This window comes from Salmo salar, chromosome ssa11 (assembly GCF_905237065.1).
Source record: "Salmo salar chromosome ssa11, Ssal_v3.1, whole genome shotgun sequence".
Lineage (NCBI taxonomy): Eukaryota > Metazoa > Chordata > Actinopteri > Salmoniformes > Salmonidae > Salmo > Salmo salar.
This window is the reverse complement of record NC_059452.1, coordinates 55,453,882-55,472,345: the sequence shown is the minus strand read 5'-3', so window position 1 is coordinate 55,472,345 and position 18,464 is coordinate 55,453,882. Positions and strand designations below refer to the sequence as shown.

Below are 18,464 nucleotides of genomic sequence, written 5' to 3'. Positions count from 1 at the left end.
GATATGTCTACCCTACCATTCCATGGAGGAGACTGATGGGGCTACCCTACCATCCATGGAGGAGTCTGATGGGTCTACCCTACCATCCATGGAGAAGGCTGATATGTCTACCCTACCATCCATGGAGAAGGCTGATATGTCTACCCTACCGTCAATGGAGAAGGCTGATATGTCTACCCTACCATCCATGGAGGAGACTGATGGGTCTACCCTACCATCCATGGAGAAGGCTGATATGTGTACCCTACCATCCATGGAGGAGACTGATATGTCTACCCTACCATCCATGGAGCAGACTGATATGTCTTCCCTACCATCCATGGAGGAGACTGATATGTCTACCCTACCATCCGTGGAGAAGGCTGATATGTCTACCCTACCATCCATGGAGGAGACTGATGGGTGACCCTACCATCCATGGAGGAGACTGATGGGTCTACCCTACCATCCATGGAGGAGACTGATGGGTCTACCCTACCATCCATGGAGGAGACTGATATGTCTACCCTACCATCCATGGAGGAGACTGATATGTCAACCCTACCATCCATGGAGGAGACTGATATGTGTACCCTACCATCCATGGAGAAGGCTGATATGTCTACCCTAACATCCATGGAGGAGACTGATGGGTCTACCCTACCATCCGTGGAGGAGACTGATATGTCTACCCTACCATCCATGGAGAAGTCTGATATGTTTACCCTACCATCCATGGAGGAGAATGATGGGTATACCCTACCATGCATGGAGGAGCCTGATGGGTCTACCCTACAATCCATGGAGGAGACTGATGGGTCTACCCTACCATCCATGGAGGAGACTGATGGGTCTACCCTACCATTCATGGAGGAGATTGATATGTCTACCCTACCATCCATGGAGGAGACTGATGGGTCTACCCTACCATCCATGGAGGAGACTGATGGGTCTACCCTACCATCCATTGAGGAGTCTGATGGGTCTACCCTACCATCCATGGAGGAGAATGATATGTCTACCCTACCATCCATGGAGGAGGCTGATATGTCTACCCTACCATCCATGGAGAAGGCTGATATTTCTACCCTACCATCCATGGAGGAGACTGATGGGTCTACCATGCCATCCATGGAGGAGCCTGATGGGGCTACCCTACCATCCATGGAGGAGTCTGATGGGTGTACCCTACCATCCATGGAGAAGGCTGATATGTCTACCCTACTATCCATGGAGGAGACTGATGGGTTCTACCCTACCATCCATGGAGAAGGCTGATATGTCTACCATGCCATCCATGGAGGAGCCTGATGGGGCTACCCTACCATCCATGGAGGAGTCTGATGGGTGTACCCTACCATCCATGGAGAAGGCTGATATGTCTACCCTACTATCCATGGAGGAGACTGATGGGTTCTACCCTACCATCCATGGAGAAGGCTGATATGTCTACCCTACCATCCATGGAGGAGACTGATGGGTCTACCCACCATCCATGGAGGAGACTGATGGGTCTACCCTACCATCCATGGAGGAGTCTGAAGGGTCTACCCTACCACCCATGGAGAAGGTTGATATCTCTACCCTACCATCCATGGAGAAGACTGATGGGTCTACCCTACGACCCATGGAGGAGACTGATATGTCTACCCTACCATCCATGGAGAAGACTGATGGGCCTACCCTACCATCCATGGAGGAGCCTGATGGGTCTACCCTACCATCAATGGAGGAGAGTGATATGTCTACCCTACCATCCATGGAGAAGGCTGATATGTCTACCCTACCATTCCATGGAGGAGACTGATGGGGCTACCCTACCATCCATGGAGGAGTCTGATGGGTCTACCCTACCATCCATGGAGAAGGCTGATATGTCTACCCTACCATCCATGGAGAAGGCTGATATGTCTACCCTACCGTCAATGGAGAAGGCTGATATGTCTACCCTACCATCCATGGAGGAGACTGATGGGTCTACCCTACCATCCATGGAGAAGGCTGATATGTGTACCCTACCATCCATGGAGGAGACTGATATGTCTACCCTACCATCCATGGAGCAGACTGATATGTCTTCCCTACCATCCATGGAGGAGACTGATATGTCTACCCTACCATCCGTGGAGAAGGCTGATATGTCTACCCTACCATCCATGGAGGAGACTGATGGGTGACCCTACCATCCATGGAGGAGACTGATGGGTCTACCCTACCATCCATGGAGGAGACTGATATGTCTACCCTACCATCCATGGAGGAGACTGATATGTCAACCCTACCATCCATGGAGGAGACTGATATGTGTACCCTACCATCCATGGAGAAGGCTGATATGTCTACCCTAACATCCATGGAGGAGACTGATGGGTTTACCCTACCATCCGTGGAGGAGACTGATATGTCTACCCTACCATCCATGGAGAAGTCTGATATGTTTACCCTACCATCCATGGAGGAGAATGATGGGTATACCCTACCATGCATGGAGGAGCCTGATGGGTCTACCCTACAATCCATGGAGGAGACTGATGGGTCTACCCTACCATCCATGGAGGAGACTGATGGGTCTACCCTACCATTCATGGAGGAGATTGATATGTCTACCCTACCATCCATGGAGGAGACTGATATGTCTACCCTACCATCCATGGAGAAGGCTGATATGTCTACCCTACCATCCATGGAGGAGACTGATGGGTCTACCCTGCCATCCATGGAGGAGACTGATCGGTCTACCCTACCATCCATGGAGGAGACTGATGGGTCTACCCTACCATCCATGGAGAAGGCTGATATGTCTACCCTACCATCCATGGAGAAGACTGATGGGTCTACCCTACCATCCATGGAGGATACTGATATGTCTACCCTACCATCCATGGAGAAGGCTGATATGTCTACCCTACCATCCATGGAGCAGGCTGATATGTCTACCCTACCATCCATGGAGGAGACTGATGGGTCTACCCTACCATCCATGGAGAAGGATGATATGTCACCCTACCATCCATGGAGAAGGCTGATATGTCTACTCTACCATCCATGGAGGAGCCTGATGGGTCTACCCTACCATCCATGGAGGAGACTGATATGTCTACCCTACCATCCATGGAGAAGGCTGATATGTCTACCCTACCATCCATGGAGGAGACTGATGGGTCTACCCTGCCATCCATGGAGGAGACTGATTGGTCTACCCTACCATCCATGGAGGAGACTGATGGGTTCTACCCTACCATCCATGGAGAAGACTGATGGGCCTACCCTACCATCCATGGAGGAGCCTGATGGGTCTACCCTACTATCAATGGAGGAGACTGATATGTCTACCCTACCATCCATGGAGAAGGCTGATATGTCTACCCTACCATCCATGGAGGAGACTGATTGGTCTACCCTACCATTCCATGGAGGAGACTGATGGGGCTACCCTACCATCCATGGAGGAGTCTGATGGGTCTACCCTACCATCCATGGAGAAGGCTGATATGTCTACCCTACCATCCATGGAGAAGGCTGATATGTCTACCCTACCGTCAATGGAGAAGGCTGATATGTCTACCCTACCATCCATGGAGGAGACTGATGGGTCTACCCTACCATCCATGGAGCAGACTGATATGTCTTCCCTACCATCCATGGAGGAGACTGATATGTCTACCCTACCATCCATGGAGGAGACTGATATGTCTACCCTACCATCCATGGAGAAGGCTGATATGTCTACCCTACCATCCATGGAGGAGACTGATGGGTCTACCCTGCCATCCATGGAGGAGACTGATCGGTCTACCCTACCATCCATGGAGGAGACTGATGGGTTCTACCCTACCATCCATGGAGAAGGCTGATATGTCTACCCTACCATCCATGGAGAAGACTGATGGGTCTACCCTACCATCCATGGAGGATACTGATATGTCTACCCTACCATCCATGGAGAAGGCTGATATGTCTACCCTACCATCCATGGAGCAGGCTGATATGTCTACCCTACCATCCATGGAGGAGACTGATGGGTCTACCCTACCATCCATGGAGAAGGATGATATGTCACCCTACCATCCATGGAGAAGGCTGATATGTCTACTCTACCATCCATGGAGGAGCCTGATGGGTCTACCCTACCATCCATGGAGGAGACTGATATGTCTACCCTACCATCCATGGAGAAGGCTGATATGTCTACCCTACCATCCATGGAGGAGACTGATGGGTCTACCCTGCCGTCCATGGAGGAGACTGATTGGTCTACCCTACCATCCATGGAGGAGACTGATGGGTTCTACCCTACCATCCATGGAGAAGGCTGATATGTCTACCCTACCATCCATGGAGAAGACTGATGGGTCTACCCTACCATCCATGGAGGATACTGATATGTCTACCCTACCATCCATGGAGGAGACTGATATGTCAACCCTACCATCCATGGAGGAGACTGATATGTGTACCCTACCATCCATGGAGAAGGCTGATATGTCTACCCTACCATCCATGGAGAAGTCTGATATGTTTACCCTACCATCCATGGAGGAGAATGATGGGTATACCCTACCATGCATGGAGGAGCCTGATGGGTCTACCCTACAATCCATGGAGGAGACTGATGGGTCTACCCTACCATCCATGGAGGAGACTGATGGGTCTACCCTACCATTCATGGAGGAGATTGATATGTCTACCCTACCATCCATGGAGGAGACTGATATGTCTACCCTACCATCCATGGAGAAGGCTGATATGTCTACCCTACCATCCATGGAGGAGACTGATGGGTCTACCCTGCCATCCATGGAGGAGACTGATCGGTCTACCCTACCATCCATGGAGGAGACTGATGGGTCTACCCTACCATCCATGGAGAAGGCTGATATGTCTACCCTACCATCCATGGAGAAGACTGATGGGTCTACCCTACCATCCATGGAGGATACTGATATGTCTACCCTACCATCCATGGAGAAGGCTGATATGTCTACCCTACCATCCATGGAGCAGGCTGATATGTCTACCCTACCATCCATGGAGGAGACTGATGGGTCTACCCTACCATCCATGGAGAAGGATGATATGTCACCCTACCATCCATGGAGAAGGCTGATATGTCTACTCTACCATCCATGGAGGAGCCTGATGGGTCTACCCTACCATCCATGGAGGAGACTGATATGTCTACCCTACCATCCATGGAGAAGGCTGATATGTCTACCCTACCATCCATGGAGGAGACTGATGGGTCTACCCTGCCATCCATGGAGGAGACTGATTGGTCTACCCTACCATCCATGGAGGAGACTGATGGGTTCTACCCTACCATCCATGGAGAAGACTGATGGGCCTACCCTACCATCCATGGAGGAGCCTGATGGGTCTACCCTACTATCAATGGAGGAGACTGATATGTCTACCCTACCATCCATGGAGAAGGCTGATATGTCTACCCTACCATCCATGGAGGAGACTGATTGGTCTACCCTACCATTCCATGGAGGAGACTGATGGGGCTACCCTACCATCCATGGAGGAGTCTGATGGGTCTACCCTACCATCCATGGAGAAGGCTGATATGTCTACCCTACCATCCATGGAGAAGGCTGATATGTCTACCCTACCGTCAATGGAGAAGGCTGATATGTCTACCCTACCATCCATGGAGGAGACTGATGGGTCTACCCTACCATCCATGGAGCAGACTGATATGTCTTCCCTACCATCCATGGAGGAGACTGATATGTCTACCCTACCATCCATGGAGGAGACTGATATGTCTACCCTACCATCCATGGAGAAGGCTGATATGTCTACCCTACCATCCATGGAGGAGACTGATGGGTCTACCCTGCCATCCATGGAGGAGACTGATCGGTCTACCCTACCATCCATGGAGGAGACTGATGGGTTCTACCCTACCATCCATGGAGAAGGCTGATATGTCTACCCTACCATCCATGGAGAAGACTGATGGGTCTACCCTACCATCCATGGAGGATACTGATATGTCTACCCTACCATCCATGGAGAAGGCTGATATGTCTACCCTACCATCCATGGAGCAGGCTGATATGTCTACCCTACCATCCATGGAGGAGACTGATGGGTCTACCCTACCATCCATGGAGAAGGATGATATGTCACCCTACCATCCATGGAGAAGGCTGATATGTCTACTCTACCATCCATGGAGGAGCCTGATGGGTCTACCCTACCATCCATGGAGGAGACTGATATGTCTACCCTACCATCCATGGAGAAGGCTGATATGTCTACCCTACCATCCATGGAGGAGACTGATGGGTCTACCCTGCCGTCCATGGAGGAGACTGATTGGTCTACCCTACCATCCATGGAGGAGACTGATGGGTTCTACCCTACCATCCATGGAGAAGGCTGATATGTCTACCCTACCATCCATGGAGAAGACTGATGGGTCTACCCTACCATCCATGGAGGATACTGATATGTCTACCCTACCATCCATGGAGAAGGCTGATATGTCTACCCTACCATCCATGGAGAAGGCTGATATGTCTACCCTACCATCCATGGAGGAGAATGATGGGTCTACCCTACCATCCATGGAGAAGGATGATATGTCACCCTACCATCCATGGAGAAGGCTGATATGTCTACCCTACCATCCATGGAGGAGCCTGATGGGTCTACCCTACCATCCATGGAGGAGACTGATGGGTCTACCCTACCATCCATGGAGAAGGCTGATATGTCTACCCTACCATCCATGGAGAAGGCTGATATGTCTACCCTACCATCCATGGAAGAGACTGGTGGGTCTACCCTACCATCCATGGAGAAGGATGATATGTCACCCTACCATCCATGGAGAAGGCTGATATGTCTACCCTACCATCCATGGAGGAGCCTGATGGGTCTACCCTACCATCCATGGAGGAGACTGATGGGTCTACCCTACCTTCCATGGAGAAGGCTGATATGTTTACCCTACCATCCATGGAGTAGACTGATGGGTCTACCCTACCATCCATGGAGAAGGCTGATATGTGTACCCTACCATCCATGGAGGAGACTGATATGTCTACCCTACCATCCGTGGAGAAGGCTGATATGTCTACCCTACCATCCATGGAGGAGACTGATGGGTGACCCTACCATCCATGGAGGAGACTGATGGGTCTACCCTACCATCCATCGAGGAGACTGATGGGTCTACCCTACCATCCATGGAGGAGACTGATATGTCTACCCTACCATCCATGGAGGAGATTGATATGTCAACCCTACCATCCATGGAGGAGACTGATATGTGTACCCTACCATCCATGGAGAAGGCTGATATGTCTACCCTAACATCCATGGAGGAGACTGATGGGTCTACCCTACCATCCGTGGAGGAGACTGATATGTCTACCCTACCATCCATGGAGAAGACTGATATGTTTACCCTACCATCCATGGAGGAGAATGATGGGTATACCCTACCATCCATGGAGGATCTTGATGGGTCTACCCTACCATCCATGGAGGAGACTGATGGGTCTACCCTACCATCCATGGAGGAGACTGATGGGTCTACCCTACCATTCATGGAGGAGATTGATATGTCTACCCTACCATCCATGGAGAAGGCTGATATGTCTACACTACCATCCATGGAGGAGACTGATATGTCTACCCTACCATCCATGGAGGAGACTGATATGTCTACCCTACCATCCATGGAGAAGGCTGATATGTCTACCCTACCATCCATGGAGGAGACTGATGGGTCTACCCTACCATCCATGGAGGAGGCTGATGGGTCTACCCTACCATCCATGGAGGAGACTGATGGGTCTACCCTACCATCCATGGAGAAGGCTGATATGTCTACCCTACCATCCATGGAGAAGGCTGATATGTCTACCCTACCATCCATGGAGAAGGCTGATATGTCTACCCTACCATCCATGGAGACTGATGGGTCTACCCTACCATTCCATGGAGGAGACTGATGGGTCTACCCTACCATCCATGGAGGAGACTGATATGTCTACCCTACCATCCATGGAGAAGGCTGATATGTCTACCCTACCATCCATGGAGGAGACTGATATGTCTACCCTACCATCCATGGAGAAGGCTGATATGTCTACCCTATCATCCATGAAGGAGACTGATATGTCTACCCTACCATCCATGGAGAAGACTAATATGTCTACCCCACCATCCATGGAGGAGACTGATGGGTCCACCCTACCACCATGGAGGAGACTGATATGTCTACCCTACCATCCATGGAGGAGACTGATGGGTCTACCCTACCATCCATGGAGGAGACTGATATGTCTACCCTACCATCCATGGAGGAGACTGATGGGTCTACCCTACCATCCATGGAGAAGGCGCAGGAGCTGACAGACCCGTCGTGTCCCTTGCTAAGGGTCAGGCCACCGTGGGAACGGAACGTTCCTGTCTGGACGTCCCACAGCTGCAGCGTCTTGTCCCATGATGCAGTGCACAAGTAGCGTCCGTTAGCAGTGAAACAGCAGTTAGAGATGACGTTGAGGTGGGTGCTGTGTTTGGGACAGGATAGAACAACAATTTGTATTGTCATAATGCATATTGGAATATTGGGTTTCCCCCCCACAAGCTCTGGAGGCTTTGGTACAAAAGCCTCAACGTGACCTTGACTAACACTAATTAGTTTGAACTGTGTGCAATTGTCACAACGTCTACAGAAGGTGGCGCCTCTCCCCGTTCGGGCGGCGGTCGTCGTCACCGGCCTACTAGCTGCCACCGATCTCCTTTTCATTTTCATTTGGTGATGTCTGTTTTATGTTAGCACCTGTTTTTGAGTTAGTTCATTAGTGGGGGTATTTAGTCTGTCTGGTTTGGGTTTGGGATTGTGCGGGATTATTTGTGTCATTTTATTGTAGGTTGGGGATTTGGGGTTTTCCTCTGCCGTTCGGTTGTTTAGGCTTCCGGGTTCTGCTGGGCTGCGTCCCGACTCGGTTTGAGGGTTCTTGCCCGTTGCTGGATTTATTTTACCCCTGCCTTGTATTTACGGTACTTTTTTGAGTCTCCTGCGCCTCCTACATGTTAGAGTTGCATGACAGCAATAGTTAGTGGACGAGGTTCATTTGAAGCTAATGAAAAGTTCAAATGATACGCTAACAATAACAACAATAAAGGATATCAACCAGCCTCACAGGTCAACAAGGGACAGAGTTAGGTCTTACTGCCGTCACATGGGGATCAATAACATATCAACCAGCCTCACAGGTCAACAAGGGACAGAGTTAGATCTTACTGCTGTCACATGGGGATCAATAACATATCAACCAGCCTCACGGGTCAACACGGGACAGAGTTAGGTCTTACTGCTGTCACATGGGGATCAATAACATATCAACCAGCCTCACGGGTCAACACGGGACAGAGTTAGGTCTTACTGCTGTCACATGGGGATCAATAACATATCAACCAGCCTCACGGGTCGACACGGGACAGAGTTAGGTCTTACTGCCGTCACATGGGGATCAATAACATATCAACCAGCCTCACGGGTCAACACGGGACAGAGTTAGGTCTTACTGCCGTCACATGGTGATCAATAACATATCAACCAGCCTCACAGGTCAACACGGGACAGAGTTAGGTCTTACTGCCGTCACATGGGGATCAATAACATATCAACCAGCCTCACAGGTCAACAAGGGACAGAGTTAGATCTTACTGCTGTCACATGGGGATCAATAACATATCAACCAGCCTCACGGGTCAACACGGGACAGAGTTAGGTCTTACTGCTGTCACATGGGGATCAATAACATATCAACCAGCCTCACGGGTCAACACGGGACAGAGTTAGGTCTTACTGCTGTCACATGGGGATCAATAACATATCAACCAGCCTCACGGGTCGACACGGGACAGAGTTAGGTCTTACTGCCGTCACATGGGGATCAATAACATATCAACCAGCCTCACGGGTCAACACGGGACAGAGTTAGGTCTTACTGCCGTCACATGGGGATCAATAACATATCAACCAGCCTCACAGGTCAACACGGGACAGAGTTAGGTCTTACTGCCGTCACATGGGGATCAATAACATATCAACCAGCCTCACAGGTCAACACGGGACAGAGTTAGGTCTTACTGCCGTCACATGGTGATCAATAACATATCAACCAGCCTCACAGGTCAACACGGGACAGAGTTAGGTCTTACTGCCGTCACATGGGGATCAATAACATATCAACCAGCCTCACAGGTCAACAAGGGACAGAGTTAGATCTTACTGCCGTCACATGGGGATCAATAACATATCAACCAGCCTCACAGGTCAACACGGGACAGAGTTAGGTCTTACTGCTGTCACAGGGGGATCAATAACATATCAACCAGCCTCACAGGTCAACACGGGACAGAGTTAGGTCTTACTGCCGTCACATGGGGATCAATAACATATCAACCAGCCTCACAGGTCAACACGGGACAGAGTTAGGTCTTACTGCCGTCACATGGTGATCAATAACATATCAACCAGCCTCACAGGTCAACACGGGACAGAGTTAGGTCTTACTGCCGTCACATGGGGATCAATAACATATCAACCAGCCTCACAGGTCAACAAGGGACAGAGTTAGATCTTACTGCCGTCACATGGTGATCAATAACATATCAACCAGCCTCACGGGTCAACACGGGACAGAGTTAGGTCTTACTGCCGTCACATGGGGATCAATAACATATCAACCAGCCTCACGGGTCAACAAGGGACAGAGTTAGATCTTACTGCCGTCACATGGGGATCAATAACATATCAACCAGCCTCACGGGTCAACACGGGACAGAGTTAGGTCTTACTGCCGTCACATGGGGATCAATAACATATCAACCAGCCTCACAGGTCAACACGGGACAGAGTTAGGTCTTACTGCCGTCACATGGGGATCAATAACATATCAACCAGCCTCACAGGTCAACAAGGGACAGAGTTAGATCTTACTGCCGTCACATGGGGATCAATAACATATCAACCAGCCTCACAGGTCAACACGGGACAGAGTTAGGTCTTACTGCCGTCACATGGGGATCAATAACATATCAACCAGCCTCACGGGTCAACACGGGAGAGAGTTAGGTCTTACTGCTGTCACATGGGGATCAATAACATATCAACCAGCCTCACAGGTCGACACGGGACAGAGTTAGGTCTTACTGCCGTCACAGGGGGATCAATAACATATCAACCAGCCTCACAGGTCAACACGGGACAGAGTTAGGTCTTACTGCCGTCACATGGGGATCAATAACATATCAACCAGCCTCACAGGTCAACACGGGAGAGAGTTAGGTCTTACTGCCGTCACATGGGGATCAATAACATATCAACCAGCCTCACAGGTCAACACGGGACAGAGTTAGGTCTTACTGCCGTCACAGGGGGATCAATAACATATCAACCAGCCTCACAGGTCAACACGGGACAGAGTTAGGTCTTACTGCTGTCACAGGGGGATCAATAACATATCAACCAGCCTCACAGGTCAACACGGGACAGAGTTAGGTCTTACTGCTGTCATAGGGATGTCGAGTTTTATGTTCCTCTTGTTGGTGTAGAAGGCCCTTCTTGCCTTGTCTCTCAGATCGTTCACAGCTTTGTGGAAGTTACCTGTGGTGTTGATGTTTTAGGCCGAGGTATGTATAGTTTTTTGTGTGCTCTAGGGCAACGGTGTCTAGATGGAATTTGTATTTGTTTTCTTGGCTAATGGACCTTTTTTGGAACACCATTATTTTGGTCTCACTGAGATTTACTGCCTGGGCCCAGGTCTGCCAGGGCCCAGGTCTGACAGGGCCCAGGTCTGACAGGGCCCAGGTCTGACTGGGCCCAGGTCTGTCAGGGCCCAGGTCTGTCAGGGCCCAGGTCTGACAGGGCCCAGGTCTGACTGAATCTGTGCAGAAGATCTAGGTGCTGCAGTAGGCCCTCCTTGGTTGGGGACAGAAGCACCAGATCATCAGCAGTAGACCTTCTAGTAGGGTGAGGCCGGGTGCTGCAGACTGTTCTAGTGCCCTCGTCAATTCATTGATATATATGTTTAAGAGGATGAGGCTTAAGCTGCATCCCTGTTTCACCCTACGGCCCTGTGGAAAGAAATGTTTTTTTTTTTTTTTAACTGCACACTTGTTGTTTGTCTCCATGGATTTTATAATGTGGTATGTCTTTCCCCAACACCACTTTCCATAAATGTGTATTTCAGACCCTCATGCCAAAAGCTTTTCTGAAATCAATAAAGCATTTTTTATTTATTTATTTAACTTGGCAAGTCAGTTAAGAACAAATTCTTATTTACAATGATGGCCTACCCCCAGCCAAACCCAGACGACGCTGGGCCAATTGTGCGCCGCACTATGGGACTCCCAATCACGGCCGGATGTGATACAGCCTGGATTTGAACCAGGGACTGTAGTGACGCCTCTTGCACTGAAATGCAGTGCCTTAGACCGCTGCGCCACTCGGGAGCTCATAAGCATGAGAAGACACTGGTTTGTTAATAAGGGTGTGCAGGGTGTATACCTGGTCTGTCCTACGGTCTGTCCTACGGTCTGATCTACGGTATTTTGGTAGAAAGACAATTTGACATTAGCTCCATTGTTTTCACTGAGCAAATGGAGTCTGCTGATGATGACACTGCAGAGGATTATTCAAGAGCTCTCTCTCTCACTCCCTCTCTCCCTCCCTTCCTCCCTCTCTCTCTCTCTCTCTCTCTCTCTCTCTCTCTCTCTCTCTCTCTCTCTCTCTCTCTCTCCCTCCCTCCCTCCCTCCCATGAAAGTGATGAATGGAATCAATAAGAATGAGAATGAATGGAATGTAGTGTGTCCCATATGACACCCTATCTCCTATATAGTGCACTTCTTTTGACCAGGGCCCGTAGTGCACTATATAGGAGACAGGGTGCCATTTGACCAGGGTCTATAGTGCACCATAATAGGGAATAGGGTGCCATTTGACCAGGGCCCGTAGTGCACTATATAGGAGACAGGGTACCATATGAGACGTAGCCCATGGAAAACAGATCTCTGGGGAACCAGATACCGTTCGGTGTTAATTAAAATATTCACCACTCTACAGTCCTGCATCAATCTTTCAGGTTATATTTTAGTTCACTGTCCTGCATCAATATTTCAGGTTATATTTTAGTTCACTGTCCTGCATCAATCTTTCTGACATAATACCAGGTTATATTTGAGTTCACTGTACTGCAGTGCATGTGTTATAATGAGTGTCCTGTGTTTAGTGCTATCAGGAGACATAGCAATATTTGATCCTGTATTTTAAGAGGACAGTTTGAAGGTTAAAACCCAGGAGTGTCAGATGACTGTAAAACACAGGGTCCTAGTTCTGACATACAGTCTCTCTAGTATTGCATCTACATTTTACGATGCCAAGTTTGATTCTAATTTAACTGCAGGGAGTGTGTTGCAACTTTTATCGTCCATTTGTGTCCGATAAACATTTTTATTTTTACTGTACATCAGTCAATAATACAGTCAATCGTGTGTCTTTAAAAGGAGACCAGAGAGTTCACCAGTCCACTGCGGACCATACACATGACGATCTGAGGTGTAATTATTAAATATCTGGTACTGACAAATCTTTATTAAGGACGTCTGCGGTCAGAAATGACAACAACAAAAACACAGCTGTTATGATGTTCCTTGATGCTCTGGTCATTTGTCAGCCTGGCAGTGCGTGTTATCTACCATCCCAGGGACTGTGTGTAAAGTCTAATATAATCAGTGTTATCTCAGGGACTGTGTGTAAAGTCTAATATAATGAGTGTTATCTCAGGGACTGTGTGTAAAATCTAATATAATCAGTGTTATCTCAGGGACTGTGTGTAAAGTCTAATATAATGAGTGTTATTTATCATCCCAGGGACTGTGTGTAAAGTCTAATATAACCAGTGTTATCTCAGGGACTGTGTGTAAAGTCTAATATAATGAGTGTTATCTCAGGGACTGTGTGTAATGTCTAATATAATAAGTGTTATCTCAGGGACTGTGTGTAATGTCTGATATAATGAGTGTTATTTCAGGGACTGTGTGTAAAGTCTAATATAATGAGTGTTATCCCAGGGACTGTGTGTAAAGTCTAATATAATGAGTGTTATTTATCATCCCAGGGACTGTGTGTAAAGTCTAATATAACCAGTGTTATCTCAGGGACTGTGTGTAAAGTCTAATATAATGAGTGTTATCTCAGGGACTGTGTGTAAAGTCTAATATAATGAGTGTTCTCTCAGGGATTGTGTGTAATGTCTAATATAATCAGTGTTATCTCAGGGACTGTGTGTAATGTCTGATATAATGAGTGTTATTTCAGGGACTGTGTGTAAAGTCTAATATAATGAGTGTTATCCCAGGGACTGTGTGTAAAGTCTAATATAATCAGTGTTATCTCAGGGACTGTGTGTAAAGTCTAATATAATGAGTGTTATCTTCACCTGTTGATGGAGAGGGTGGTTTGGGTGGAGACCAGGTCCCACAGTTTGATGGTTCTGTCTTCAGAGACACTGGCTACGTGCTGACTCTGAGGGTCAAACCGGCACCGCGTGATCGTAGACTTGTGATGATCTGAGGGAAGTGACAGCATTAGACATGACTTAAACTGAGACTCAGTGACCTGACGTTACCATTAGACATGACTTAAACTGAGACTCAGTGACCTGACGTTACCATTAGACATGACTTAAACTGAGACTCAGTGTCCTGACGTTACCATTAGACATGACTTAAACTGAGACTCGGTGACCTGACGTTACCATTAGACATGACTTAAACTGAGACTCGGTGACCTGACGTTACCATTAGACATGACTTAAACTGAGACTCGGTGACCTGATGTTACCATTAGACACGACTTAAACTGAGACTCGGTGACCTGACGTTACCATTAGACATGACTTAAACTGAGACTCGGTAACCTGACGTTACCATTGGACATGACTTAAACTGAGACTCGGTGACCTGACGTTACCATTAAACATGACTTAAACTGAGACTCAGTGACCTGTCGTTACCATTAGACATGACTTAAACTGAGACTCGGTGACCTGACGTTACCATTAGACATGACTTAAACTGAGACTCAGTGACCTGACGTTACCATTAGACATGACTTAAACAGACTCAGTGACCTGACGTTACCATTAGACATGACTTAAACTGAGACTCGGTGACCTGACGTTACCATTAGACATGACTTAAACTGAGACTCGGTGACCTGACGTTACCATTAGACATGACTTAAACTGAGACTCAGTGACCTGACGTTACCATTAGACATGACTTAAACAGACTCAGTGACCTGACGTTACCATTAGACATGACTTAAACTGAGACTCGGTGACCTGACGTTACCAGGAGCAGCAGGATATTGTAGATGAGAGCGATGCAAGACGTTGCACACACACACACACACACACATAAAATATCAGTGCATTGTTTTGTCATACCTGTGGTATACAGGTATTACCTGTGGTATACAGGTATTACCTGTGGTATACAGGTATTACCTGTGGTATACAGGTATGTTACATCAGTGCATTGTTGAGGGGCGTTCTTCACACTGCTTCAGGACCCAAAACAGCAGAGAAGTTCAGCCTGGTGATTCATACTACTTGAGTTGTTGCAGAAATCTGCTCGACGGTGCTGTTTACTCCCAGCATCGCTGACTCTACCTTTACCATGTGATAGCTTATGATAGCGCGAGCCTAGCTTAGCATTAGCGTAGCTCAATGGAAAAATCGATATAGAGATCGATAACTACTTGTTGAATGACTTTAGGGACGTACCTTTGACGTGGAAGAGCCTCTCCCCTGTATCAGCTGAGGTCAGTGAATGACTTTAGGACGTACCTTTGACGTGGAAGAGCCTCTCCCCTGTATCAGCTGAGGTCAGGCAGATTGCGTTCTCCAGGTCTGAGGAGGAGACGACGTACTTCCCGTCCTCCGAGACGCTACATGACGTCAGGAGACCACCCTGAGCTGCAGTCCACTATGTAACACACACCAACACACACCAACACAGGCTATGTCACTTATACGCCCTCTCCGGCGTTACGATTCGTCAAACATCCTTGGCCCTTTTTTTTTTTTTTTTGTGAAAATCCCCCATGGTCTCAGATGTTCATTAGTGTTAAAGAGAGAGAGAGAGAGAGAGCGAGAGAGAGACAGAGAGAGAGAGACAGAGACAGAGAGAGACAGACACAGAGAGAGACAGAGAGAGACAGAGAGAGAGAGAGAGAGAGAGACAGAGAGAGAGAGAGAGATGTAACAGAGAGGTCTCAACAACACGTTGTGAGGATTAGATTCATTATTTGATTGACTCACAATGATCTTGCCAGTCTCCAGGTCCCATGCATTTAGGGTCTTGTCCCATGACGCAGTAATCAGCCTAGGTGAGAGAGAGAGAGAGAGATATAGAGGGGGGAAAAACACGTTTTTCGAAGATACAGAAATCTTTCAAAATACAGAAATTATCCCCGCATGATGTTGTGTTTTAGCAAAAAACATCATACTGGGGATGTTTTCTGAATTTTGAAAATTACATATCTTGAAAACTTGATTTCTGACAAGCAAACATTCAGGGACTATGTCAACAATGGACTAATGAAACAAATACCAAAATATAGTTTTCTTTTAAGATATCAACCTCAATGCCATTAGACTAGTGCAACAGCAAAAACATTAGTAATCCATTAACTAGCTAATGTTTTAGTGGAGGTCTAGTGTCTAGACTCCCTATGTGTGATCACCTCCCACCCTGCAGCCCTGTGGGACTTCTCCTCTGCCAGGGTTACCCGGCAACAGCACCTCCCTCCCTGCAGCCCTGTGGGACTTCTCCTCTGCCAGGGTTACCCGGCAACAGCACCTCCCTCCCTGCAGCCCTGTGGGACTTCTCCTCTGCCAGGGTTACCCGGCAACAGCACCTCCCTCCCTGCAGCCCTGTGGGACTTCTCCTCTGCCAGGGTTACCCGGCAACAGCACCTCCCTCCCTGCAGCCCTGTGGGACTTCTCCTCTGCCAGGGTTACCCGGCAACAGCACCTCCCTCCCTGCAGCCCTGTGGGACTTCTCCTCTGCCAGGGTTACCCGGCAACAGCACCTCCCTCCCTGCAGCCCTGTAGGACTTCTCCTCTGCCAGGGTTACCCGGCAACAGCACCTCCCTCCCTGCAGCCCTCTGGGACTTCTCCTCTGCCAGGGTTACCAGGGTTGCCAAGGTTACCAAGAGGGGAGCGCAAATAAAGCAGGCATGAAGTAATAAAAGACCTTGACAGGGTTGTGTCCCAAATGGCACCCTATTCCCTATATAGTGCACTACTTTAGACCAGAGCCCTATGGCATCCTATTCCCTATATATAGTGCACTATTTTAGACCAGAGCCCTATGGCACCCTATTCCCTATATATAGTGCACTACTTTAGACCAGAGCCCTATGGCACCCTATTCCCTACATAGTGCACTACTTTAGACCAGAGCCCTATGGAACCCTATTCCCTATATATAGTGCACTACTTTAGACCAGAGCCCTATGGCACCCTATTCCCTATATAGTGCACTACTTTAGACCAGAGCCCTATGGCACCCTATTCCCTATATAGTGCACTACTTTAGACCAGAGCCCTAGGGCACCCTATTCCCTATATAGTGCACTACTTTAGAGCAGAGCCCTATGGCACCCTATTCCCTATATAGTGCACTACTTTAGACCAGAGCCCTATGGCACCCTATTCCCTATATAGTGCACTACTTTAGACCAGAGCCCTAGGGCACCCTATTCCCTATATAGTGCACTACTTTAGACCAGAGCCCTATGGCACCCTATTCCCTATATAGTGCACTACTTTAGACCAGAGCCCTATGATGGGGAAATCATACCATCTAGTGATGGGGGAAATCATACCATTTAGTGATGGGGGAAATCATACCATTTAGTGATGGGGGAAATCATACCATCTAGTGATGGGGGAAATCATACCATTTAGTGATGGGGAAATCATACTATCTAGTGATGGGGGAAATCATACCATTTAGTGATGGGGGAAATCATACCATCTAGTGATGGGGGAAATCATACCATCTAGTGATGGGGGAATCATACCATCTAGTGATGGGGGAAATCATACCATCTAGTGATGGGGGAAATCATACCATCTAGTGATGGGGGAAATCATACCATTTAGTGATGGGGGAAATCATACTATCTAGTGATGGGGGAAATCATACCATCTAGTGATGGGGGAAATCATACCATCTAGTGATGGGGAAATCATACCATTTAGTGATGGGGGAAATCATACCATCTAGTGATGGGGGAAATCATACCATCTAGTGGTGGGGGGGAATCATACCATCTGGTGATGGGGGAAAAAAAATCGATAATTATATATCGCAATATTACTTTAGGACAATATTTTATCGATATTTTACTCGATTTGATAGTGTAGGTAA

General features: G+C 48.1%; 1 protein-coding gene across 1 annotated transcript in view; it reads right to left on the bottom strand.

Annotated features, from left to right (window-relative positions):
- The window catches only part of LOC106562075 (WD repeat-containing protein 88), an 89,699-nt gene that overhangs the window by 55,400 nt on the left and 15,835 nt on the right, over nucleotides 1-18,464 (bottom strand). Inside the window, exons 4-7 of the mRNA XM_045689776.1 lie at nucleotides 16,345-16,408; nucleotides 15,871-16,009; nucleotides 14,458-14,587; nucleotides 8,332-8,516 (exon numbers count right to left, since the gene is read on the bottom strand). Of these exons, the coding sequence (XP_045545732.1) occupies nucleotides 8,332-8,516; nucleotides 14,458-14,587; nucleotides 15,871-16,009; nucleotides 16,345-16,408 (518 nt within the window). The remainder of the gene's footprint in view (nucleotides 1-8,331; nucleotides 8,517-14,457; nucleotides 14,588-15,870; nucleotides 16,010-16,344; nucleotides 16,409-18,464) is intronic.